General features: G+C 38.0%; 1 protein-coding gene across 2 annotated transcripts; it reads left to right on the plus strand.

Annotated features, from left to right (window-relative positions):
- Window positions 1-1831: 1831 nt before the first annotated feature.
- On the plus strand, window positions 1832-11010 carry LOC107778510 (uncharacterized). Of its 2 annotated transcripts, XM_016598783.2 has the most exons (5): window positions 1832-2068; window positions 2216-2277; window positions 3202-3262; window positions 3862-5322; window positions 10776-11010. In XM_016598783.2, the coding sequence occupies exons 4-5, from the start codon at window positions 4116-4118 to the stop codon at window positions 10808-10810; spliced, it is 1242 nt and encodes a 413-aa protein (XP_016454269.2). In that variant the 5' UTR covers window positions 1832-2068; window positions 2216-2277; window positions 3202-3262; window positions 3862-4115; the 3' UTR covers window positions 10811-11010. The 2 variants fall into 2 exon arrangements, with proteins under 2 accessions (XP_016454269.2, XP_075096650.1); XM_075240549.1 differs by lacking the exon at window positions 10776-11010 and having other exon boundaries at window positions 3862-5654.
- The last annotated feature ends 607 nt before the right edge of the window (window positions 11011-11617 follow it).

Genomic DNA, 11617 nt, shown 5'->3' on the forward strand with positions numbered 1-11617 from the left:
GTTCGGGAAGATTGGATATGGGAGAAAGCTTAAGAAATGACACTAATTTGGAAAAATATATATTTTTCTCTTTTTTAAAAAAAAATTATGGAAAATATAAAATCTTTTTGGATTTTCTTTTTCATTTTTTATGAATTTTTGGAAAATAATGGAAAAGTGTAAAAAAAAATTGGATTTTTCATTTTTCATTTTTTTTTGAATTGTTGGAAAACTATGAAAGTAAAATACGAGTGGGCCCTAATTGCTTCATTTTCACCCTTCTTTCCCAAGCATCGGTCCGCCAAATGACCTTTCTACCCTCAAAGATGCAACATGTATCACATTGGAATGATTGAATGTCTTTTTGGGCCACGGGCCCATTTTGAAAAAATTTGGATAGGCTTTCTACAAAGAGACACGGTGCCTGGGACTGAGCCCTACTAGGTCCAAATGACATGATGCAAATAAAAATGACCTAAAAGCTGACCTAAGTTTGGGATTCACTAACAAGGCAATTCGGGGGAGCGTATGGTCGATGGTGGCTGCTCAAGCTTTCCACCCACTCCATACGTCCGACGGCCCCTCCTCCTAAATTAAGGGTGACTCAACAAAGAGTTCATGCATGCGACGCGTACTCCAATACTTGTTGCAGAAAGAAGACACATGGTTATGCAAATGATGACAGTTTATAAAACAGTAACACATTAAGTAAAGCGGTAAACAAATAACCAACAAAACAAGGAAATAAGACAAACAAAGCAAATAAAGAAAACAAAAACCTCAACCGAATATCCTAAAAGCCAACAAGATCAAGTACCAACTCGAACCTGCAAGTCCCCAGCAGAGTTGCCAGAGATGTCACACCCCTCTTTTTTTAAAATCACTTAACCCTCTTAAAAAAAATAATAAAAGGATTTGTAAAGCTCAAAAGGCTTTTAATTAAAAAGTGACAAAATTGTGTTCAAAAGAAAATAACTCAGAGTCGCCACCTGACTTTATTTTCGGTGTGCCAGGTCACCGTTTTTTAAAAAAAAAAAATTCCTTTTAAAACATTTCAGACTCTAAAACCAAGTCCGCACCAGAGATTAAGGTAAGGGGGTTCATTTGACTCGGGGAGAAGGTGTTAGGCATTCCCCGAGTCCCGTAACTAGTACGGTTGCGTACTCGATCATGTTGGCTTTTAAAATAGTCGAATTGAGGCGAAAAACACAGAAAAAGAAAAATAAATACACAAGAGGCTCGAGGTCGTCCCCACTTAAATTAAACAAAACAAGAAAATAATAACAGCCTATACTATGCTCACTCTACCATGTCCGTCACGGCCTTCAATTACATTCACTTAGGGGCATACCACTGATAAAAGAACACAATATATATATATATATATATATATATACAAACTCTACTCGGCATTCCCCTGATGAATTAACTAACTAAAAGGGACGACCTTTCGCCTCGAACAAACAAATCCTAAAGAATGCCTACCCAGGTGTGGTCGTCATAAGCATGCTCCTAACGTTAAATTGGTAGTAGATCTACCTAAATGAGAAATTCAGAACATTAAACAACTTATGTTTTACCTCATTCCACAGCTTTTAGATCCAATTGTTATTTTAAATCACATCTTCCCAAACTATTCTTTTAAATCCAACAAAAGACAGTCACGTTTTTAATTCCAATTAAGCATACGATTCAAATTGTAACACCCCCAAATTTATAAAAGTTTCGAGACACGCTAACTATAGAACTAATTTATTACTATTATTATTATTTATATATATATATAATTGGATATACAATTAGGAAAATATCAATAGTTTTAATATTATTAATTTTCAAAAAAAAAGGGTATCATTAGTTAGTAGTAATTTTAAAAAAAAATGGAAAAAGGCTTAAAAGCCCATAAAAAGGGTTATTTGAAACAATAGCCTCCAAGCCTTAAAAGAGAGGCAGAATGTTATCAAAAGGGACGGAAAGCAAAAGCTAAAAAAAAAAACAGAATCGTTCCTCACGAAACAGAGGCTCCATTTATCACACGCGCAACAGAAGATTCTAGGGTTCTTTACAAATCACTAATTCTTGAATTCAGGTATATAAAATTCCCTATTTTCAATTATCCTAAAGTAGTAATATGTAAGAATTGAATAGCTAATTCCCTTCTTCCTCTATATCAACAATAAATTTCATATTTAGGTGTAGTACTTTAAAATTGATTAAAATATATTGGTTGTTGTAGAATCGATTGGTTGACTGGTGTCAATTTGACTGGGGCTACGTATTGGCTCGAGAAGTTTTGAGGTGAGTTGATATAACCCTTTACTAAAGTGGTTTAACTCACAAAAGCACACATACAAGGTGTTTGACGAATTGCTTAAAAGAGTTTATCTTTATTTAATTAGAGCGAGTGAGTACCCATTAATTTAGAATTTTTCTAGCAAAGGTTTAGATGATATATTATGCTATATGTGCTTAAATTTTCAGATTTTTATGTTATTCTTATATGTTATTTTCATGTTGAAAATTATGAAGAAGAAAGAATCTTTAGAAATATTTTTATATGTTTATTTCATTCTTATGTCATGCTTTACATTTAAGGACACCAATATGAGCATGTACATAATGTTCTATAAAGAAAAGATTTAGACTTGAAAAGTCACAAGAAGAAGTTTTAGAAAGAAAAGATTTTTGGGGAGTATCCTTTATTCTGAGAAGGGGTCATCGTCCAGGCCGAGGGTCCTGACCAAGGCATTGACTTCCTGAAACTACTTGTGCCAAAGTAGGGAGCATACGAGTCGAGGGTCTCGTTGCTGAGAATTTACTTAGCCATGCTAAGGTATGATACTTGAGCGCTGAGAACCATGAAGCGAGTGGCACCTCGTGGATTGGGCCTATTCGATCAGGTTGGGATCGAACCCGTGTCGATCACATGGTGACTAAGATAGAATTAAGTCAGGATAGTTGGAACTCCCAAAGTATAAAGTGAAGTATTTTTTTTAAAGAAAGAAAAAGAAAAGAATTTCTTTTAGAATATTCATAAATTGCTATTATGCAATTATTTTAGAATTATTCTTATAAGCTTTATGTTTTACATGCATTTGGAACCTTTGCTCGTAATGTATATGTTATTAAAGTTTCTCCCCCTGTTGTTGAGACTCACTGAGTACAGTGGATGGTACTGACGTTCTCTTTTGGGAACCTACGTTGGTCTACGGTACAACGTAGGAACCGGATTTGCAGGCGAGCAGGCTACAAGTTAGGACTTCCTTCCCTTCCAGTGATATTGGTGAGCTCCGCTTTTGTTCGTGAAGTATTCTTAGAGCCATTTTCATTTAGCTATTTCTTTGTTTATTTAGAGAACTGGTCAGGAAATCTCATGTCCAGAGCAGTGCGTCAGTTTATCAGTAGAGGCTTCATAGACATAGTCATTGGGTTGAGATTTAGATGTTATTTTATAATAACTTAGCAGTAATTCAGTAGTTACTACGAATAAAGCTTTGGAGTTGATTTATTTAAATATTTGTATTAATCCAAAAGTATTTGTTTAGAGTATTGCTTTGTTGCATATAATGTTTGGAGTTATAATAGGGTTGATAAGCAGAGATGGTTCGCTCGGTCATGTTTAGTGATCGAGTGTCGGTCTCGGCTTGTTCAGGAAATGGGTCGTGACACAAATAATTAAAAGTGCGATTCCAATTCATGGAGTCCTAGGGGTCTATGAATCCGTGTGTAATAGAGTCTTGTTTATGTGTATGAAGCACGCCATACTTATAAACAGGAGGCTACCAACATTTAGGAAAAAGTCTCATTTTTCTCATACTTTAAATCGTGCAGTAGATGTCTCTAAGAAATTATCTAATGTATCCGTTTCTCCAAAACTCGCAGAAATGGCTCGTACTCGCAACTCTAACACCGAAACTGAGGATGTTGCTCAAGAAACTATTGCTACTATCGTGGCTCAAGGCAGAACTAAAAAGGCTCAAACTCAGAAAAGGAAGGGTAAATCCACAAGAGGGGTTCAAGTACCCCAGGTTGAACATGAAGAAGGGGTGGAGCATGATGAGAAAGTACCTCAGGATCCAACACCACCCCCAACAGCAGCTCCGACTTAAACAACTATATCCCCAGAGGTGGGTCAGATGTTCAATGCAGTCAACAGTGCTGTGGAGATGTTTAAGGCCTTTATGGTCAACCAGAATGAGAGAAGAGATGAGATTCCACCTCAATCAAATAGACAGAGCAATTCTGAGTCCTCAAGAGTGAATGAATTTTTGAAGTTGAGTCCTCCAGTGTTCCATGGTTCTATAGCTGATGAAGATCCGATGTTGTGGCTGGAGGGTGTCAAGAAAGCCCTCCGAGTGATGAAAGCATTTGATGATGAAGCTGTAGAGCTAGCTGCTTACCAGCTTAGAGATGTGGCCAGCGCTTGGTTTGAGATATGGGAAAAGGAAAGAGATGAAGATGATGGTCCGCCTACTTGGGAAGAATTTGAAGAGACCTTCATGGCTAACTTTATCCCAGAAGAGGATAGGGAAGCTAAGGCTACAGAGTTCGAACAGCTCAAGCAAGGGAATAAAAGTGTGCAAGAGTACTACATGGAATTCATAAGGTTAGCTAAGCATGCTCCTCACATGGTTAAGACTGAAAAAGCAAAGATTTGCAGGTTTGTGGGCAGTTTAGCTTACCACATTAAGGATACGACATCAGCTGCAGCAGTAGGGATGGAAGCCTTCTCCTCTGTTGTGGGATTTGCCAAGAACTTAGAGAAATACAGACAACTAAGGAGAGAAGAAAAAGAGCTTAACAAGAAAGCCCGTACAACGGGCAGGTTTAATGGTACATCCAGCGGAGGTGGAAGGGATTCCTCTAATAAGGAGTCATTAGCACCAACTCAGTTCAGTCATCAGTCAGGTGGTGGGTCTTCCTTCAGACGTACTCAGAGTAATGGAAATCAGTCTCGCCAGAATCAGAATTTTATGACATCATCCTCACATAGCCAGAATCATGCTGAGCAACATTCACACCAGCAAAGTCTTTGTAGAACATGTAAGCGGCAACATTCAGGTCAGTGCAAGCTCGGGTTTCATGGTTGCTACCATTGTGGAGACATTGGTCATATAAAGGCCAACTACCCAAAGTTACAACGTAATCTCAGTGGTGGACCAACTCGTCCTTCTAGTTCCTCAGCTACTGCAGTTGTACCACCTCAGGCTCATGGTTCTCATAATCAGATCGGGCATGGAGTAGGCGGAAGTGCAGACCGAGTTACTCAGGGAGGGGGACAACCCCGTTTGTTTGCTACACTTGATCGTCAGAGTGCAGAGGCATCTGCAGAAGTTATTACAGGTATACTTTTAGTCTGCTCACATAATGCTTATGCCATAATGGATCCAGGTTCAACATTTTCATATGTGACTCCATACTTTGCAATTAACCTTGGACTAGAACCTGAACAACTTAGTGAGCCATTCCTAGTATCTACTCCAATTGGCGAGTAGTGAAAGTCACCAGAGTCTATAGAGGTTGTATAGTTTCAGTCCAAGGTCGCAACACCAAAGCCGATCTCATAGAGTTAGAAATGGTGGATTTTGATGTGATCATGGGTATGGATTGGTTGTCTTCCTGCTATGCCATGTTAGATTGTCATGCTAAGATAGTCAGGTTCCAATTTCCAAATGAAAAAGTCTTAGAGTGGAAGGGTAGTTCAGCATCGCTTGTAGGTAAGTTTACTTTTTACCTTTAGGCACAACGAATGATCGGTAAGGGGTGTCTCGCCTATTTGGCTCACATTATTAATCCAGAATCAGAACCACCAGCTCTTCAGTCAGTGCCAATTGTTAGAGAATTTCCAGAAGTTTTCCCAGATGACCTTCCCGGACTTCCTCCCGAAATAATCATAGACTTTGGCATTGATCTCATGCCAGGAACTCAGCCCATATCTAATACCTCCTTATAGGATGGCTCCAGCAGAACTTAATGAGTTGAGAGAACAGTTGAAAGACCTTCTTGACAAGGGTTTCATCAAACCGAGTGTTTCACCGGTGGGGTGCCCCGATCCTGTTTGTAAAGAAGAAAGATGGGTCTCTCAGAATGTGTGTCGATTATTGGCAGTTGAATAAAGTTACCATTAAAAATAAGTACCCACTGCCAAGAATTGATGATTTATTTGATCAACTTCAGGGTGCAAAGTACTTTTCAAAAATAGACTTGAGGTCGGGGTACCATCAATTGAGAATCAGGGAAAAAGATATATCTAAATCAGCCTTTAGAACTCGCTACGGGCACTATGAATTTCTAGTGATGTCCTTCGGGTTGACAAATACCCCAGCGGCATTCATGGAGCTCATGAACAGAGTTTTCAAACCATTCCTGGATACCTTTATTATTGTGTTTATAGATGATATTTTGGTGTACTCTAAGAGTAAGGAAGATCATGCAGAACACCTTAGAATAGCCTTGCAGACCTTGAAGGAAAATGAGCTTTATGCCAAGTTTTCAAAATGTGAGTTCTGGTTGGAGTCAGTGGCATTCTTAGGCCACGTGGTATCTAGTGAAGGAATAAAAGTAGACCCTCAGAAGACAGAAGCAGTCAAGAACTGGCCTAGGCCGACAACGCCAACCGAAATCAGGAGTTTCTTGGGGTTAGCTGGCTACTATAGAAGGTTTGTAGAGGGGTTTTCCTTACTTGCAGCTCCATTAACTAAGTTGACTCAGAAAGTAGTTAAGTTCCAATGGTCAGACGCTTGTGAGCAGAGTTTTCAAGAGTTAAAGAAGAGGTTGACCACTGCACCTGTATTAACCTTGCCGACAGGTTTGGGTGGGTTCACAATGTATTGTGATGCCTCCAGAGTGGGCCTTGGTTGTATTCTTATGCAAAATGGAAAAGTTATTGCTTATGCTTCCAGGCAGTTAAAGAATCATGAAAAGAACTATCCCACACACGACTTAGAGCTCGTAGCAGTGGTGTTTGCATTAAAGATATGTCGACATTACCTTTATGGAAAGCATTCTAAAGTGTTTACAGACCACAAAAGCCTCCAGTACATTTTCAAGCAAAAAGAACTAAATTTGAGACAGAGAAGGTGGCTCGAGCTATTGAAAGATTATGACATCAATATCCTTTATCACCCGGGCAAAGCTAATGTGGTAGCAGATGCACTTAGTAGGAAGTCAATGGGCGTTTTGGCCCATCTTGCAGAACAAAGGCGATCTTTGGGTCGAGAAATTCAAAAACTAGCAAATGATGGAATTAGATTGGATGAGACCGAAGAAGGAGATATAACTGCTTATGCCTTAGCGCAATCCTCCCTTGTTGCGCATGTTAAGGCTAAGCAAGACGAAGATCCGTACTTAGTGAAATTAAAAGAAGGAGTCAGAAACAAAGAAATCACTGCTTTCACTCAAGGAAGTGATGGAGTTTTGAAGTTTAATGATCGGTTATGTGTGCCTGATGTAGGTGGTCTTAGGAAGGCCATAATGGAAGAAGCTCACAGTTCGAGGTACTCTATCCACCCAGGTGCTACCAAAATGTATCTAGATTTGAAAGAGTTGTATTGGTGGAAAGGCATGAAGAAACAAGTAGCAGATCATGTGGCTAAATGTTTAAATTGCCAGCAAGTCAAAGCCGAGCATCAGAGGCCTGGTGGCCTAGCTCAAGACATAGAGATACCACAGTGGAAGTGGGAGATGATTAATATGGATTTCGTAGTAGGTCTACCTCGCACATACCGTAAGCATGATTCAATCTGGGTTATTGTAGACCGACTGACAAAGTCCGCACATTTCCTACCAGTAAAGACGACAGATTCTGCAGAGCAGTATGTGCAGTTGTACATCAAAGAAATAGTCTGATTGTATGGTACTCCAGTTTCAATCATATCTGACAGAGGCCCTCAGTTCACGGCGCATTTTTGGCAGGCATTTCAGAAAAGATTAGGTACCAAGGTCAACTTAAGCACTGCTTTCCATCCACAGACCGATGGCCAGGCAGAAAGGACCATTCAGACTCTCGAAGATATGCTGCGTGCGTGTGTTATAGATTTTGGAGGTAATTGGGATGATCACTTGCCACTTATAGAATTTGCTTACAATAACAGCTATCAAGCCAGCATTAATATGGCTCCTTATGAAGCATTGTATGGGCGGAGATGTAGGTCTCTGGTGGGTTGGTTTGAACTAGCAGAGGTGTCGTTGATTGGTCCAGAGTTTGTTTGTGAGTCCTTGGAGAAAGTTCAGCTAATTAGAGAAAGACTTAAAGCGACTCAGAGTTGTCAAAAGTCTTATTCTGACAAGAGGCATCGTGAGTTAGAGTTCATGGTTGGTGATAAGGTGTTTTTGAAAGTTTCACCAATGAAAGGAGTTATGAGGTTTGGTAAGAAAGGGAAACTTAGCCCTAGATTTATCGGACCTTATGAAATTCTAGAAAAGAAAGGAAACGTGGCTTATAAAGCTAGCAATACCCATTGAGTTGTCCTCTGTTCATCCTGTCTTTCATGTGTCTATGCTTAGAAAGTACATTCATGATGAGTCGCATATAATACCTGCCGATACCATAGAAATTAAAGAAGGCTTGACTTATGAAGAGGTACCTATAGAAATTCTCGATAGGCAAGTAAGGAAGTTGAGAACAAAATATTTAGCATCGGTAAAAGTTTTGTGGAGTAATCATGATTCAAAAGAGGCTACATGGGAGGTCGAGGAAGATATAAGAAAGAAATATCCATATTTATTTGAGGAAAAAGGTATGTGAACCTAAGTTTGGTTTGACATTTATATTTCATTTATTAAATACAAGTTAGCAAATGTTTCTGTCCTTCCAAGATTATACTTAGCTGTTGTAGTAATTTAGTTTATGCCGTAGTATATTTAATTCATTAAAGTGATTTACTTATGCTAAAGTTGTTGTGCTTTAGATTCTTGTTAGTTATTGTAGTACCTCCTTGCCGGAGTATGAGTAATTAATATATGAGTTGCGTATGGTGCCTATGAATGGCCTGTTATGGCATTATTGGTTGTTGTTGATGTAGTTGTGGCATTTGTGACAGGGATAATTTTTTTGGATAGCCCAATTTACAAGGGAAACTCTGCCGAAATTTTTGAAAATTTAGGGAGTTAGCCAAATTTTTGAGTCCCTTGGGAGAGTGGGTAGTGCTAAGAAAATTTAAGAGGTTCAAGGACCTAAGGAATGATTGTTAGCTTAATAATAAGACCCTAGCAACATTCGAGGATGAATTTTTTTAAGGAGAGAAGATTGTAACACTCCCCCAAATTTATAAAAGTTTCGAGACACGCTAACTATAGAACTAATTTATTACTATTTTTATTATTTTTATCTTGCCTATATATATAAAAAAAAAATTGGATATACAATTAAGAAAATATCAATAGTTTTAAAATTATTAATTTTCAAAAAAAAAAAGGGTATCATTAGTTAGTAGTAATTTAAAAAAAAATGGAAAAAGGCTTAAAAGCCCATAAAAAGGGTTGCTTGAAACAATAGCCTCCAAGCCTTAAAAGAGAGGCAGAACGTTATCAAAAAGGACGGAAAGCAAAAGCTAAAAAAAAAAACAGAATCGTTCCTCACGAAACAGAGGCTTCATTTATCACACAAGCAACGAAAGATTCTAGGGTTCTTTACAAATCACTAATTCTTGAATTCAGGTATATAAAATTCCCTATTTTCAATTATCCTAAAGTAGTAATATGTAAGAATTGAATAGCTAATTCCCTTCTTCCTCTATATCAATAATAAATTTCATATTTAGGTGTAGTACTTTAAAATTGATTAAAATATATTGGTTGTTGTAGAATCGATTGGTTGACTGGTGTCAATTTGACTGGGGCTACGTATTGGCTCGAGAAGTTTTGAGGTGATTTGATATAACCCTTTACTAAAGTGGTTTAACTCACAAAAGCACGCATACAAGGTGTTTGACGAATTGCTTAAAAGAGTTTATCTTTATTTAATTAGAGCGAGTGAGTACCCATTAATTTAGAATTGTTCTAGCAAAAGTTTAGATGATATATTATGCTATATGTGCTTCAATTTTCAGATTTTTGTGTTATTCTTATATGTTATTTTCATGTTGAAAATTATGAAGAAGAAAGAATCTTTAGAAATATTTTTATATGTTTATTTCATTCTTATGCCATGCTTTACATTTAAGGACACCAATATGAGCATGTACATAATATTCTATAAAGAAAAGATTTAGACTTGAAAAGTCACAAGAAGAAGTTTTAGAAAGAAACGATTTTTGGGGAGTATCCTTTATTCTGAGAAGGGGTCATCGTCCAGGCCGAGGGTCCTGACCAAGGCATTGACTTCCTGAAACTACTTGTGCCAAAGTAGGGAGCATACGAGCCGAGGGTCTTGTTGCTGAGAATTTACTTAGTCATGCTAAGGTATGATACATGAGCGCTGAGAACCATGAAGCGAGTGGCACCTCGTGGATTGGGCCTATTCGATCAGGTTGGGATCGAACCCGTGCCGATCACACGGTGACTGAGATAGAATTAGAATTAAGTCACGATAGTTGGAAATCCCAAAGTATAAAGTGAAGTATTTTTTTTAAAGAAAGAAAAAGAAAAGAATTTCTTTTAGAATATTCATAAATTGCTATTATGCAATTATTTTAGAATTATTCTTATAAGCTTTATGTTCTACATGCATTTGGAACCTTTACTCATAATGTAAATGTTATTAAAGTTTCTCCCCCTGTTGTTGAGACTCACTGAGTACAGTGGATGGTACTGACGTTCTCTTTTGGGAACCTACGTTGGTCTGCGGTACAACGTAGGAACCGGATTTGCAGGCGAGCAGGCTACGAGTTAGGACTTCCTTCCCTTCCAGTGATATTGGTGAGCTCCGCTTTTGTTCGTGGAGTATTCTTAGAGTCATTTTCATTTAGCTATTTCTTTGTTTATTTAGAGAACTGGCCAGGAAATCTCATGTCCTGAGCAGTGCATCAATTTATCAGTAGAGGCTTCATAGACATAGTCATTGGGTTGAGATTCAGATGTCATTTTATAATAACTTAGCAGTAATTCAGTAGTTACTACGAATAAAGCTTTGGAGTTGATTTATTTACATATTTGAATTAATCCAAATGTATTTGTTTAGAGTATTGCTTTGTTGCATATAAAGTTTGGAGTTATAATAGGGTTGATAAGCAGAGATGGTTCGCTCGGTCATGTTTAGTGATCGAGTGTCGGTCTCGGCTTGTTCAGGAAATGGGTCGTGACACAAATAATTAAAAGTGCGATTCCAATTCACTCGCAATCAATTCAAGTAGACATACGAGCGGGCACATTCAAAACCATACATAACAAGTCACAGAATCGAATCACCGAGAAAATAATTAACATTAAAATGAGTAAAGGATTGAAGGATTCAACCTTAATGCCAAGAACTTTTTGATCAATCGGGAGGAGGCAAGTATAATGCCTTAAATCTACTGAATCCCAACACAAAGTACAACAGCAAAATAATTTAAGGGTCGCGAACCGGAACACGCACGTCGCGGCTAGAACCTACAATCGGCAACAAACTCGAATCGGACTCGGCTTGACTCCATTTTTAAGACAAAAATCCGAAATTGAGAAGAAGATACAGACTTTGTCGTTTTTTTTGTTTATAAAA

This window comes from Nicotiana tabacum, chromosome 20 (genome assembly GCF_000715075.1).
Source record: "Nicotiana tabacum cultivar K326 chromosome 20, ASM71507v2, whole genome shotgun sequence".
In the NCBI taxonomy this organism is placed as follows: domain Eukaryota; kingdom Viridiplantae; phylum Streptophyta; class Magnoliopsida; order Solanales; family Solanaceae; genus Nicotiana; species Nicotiana tabacum.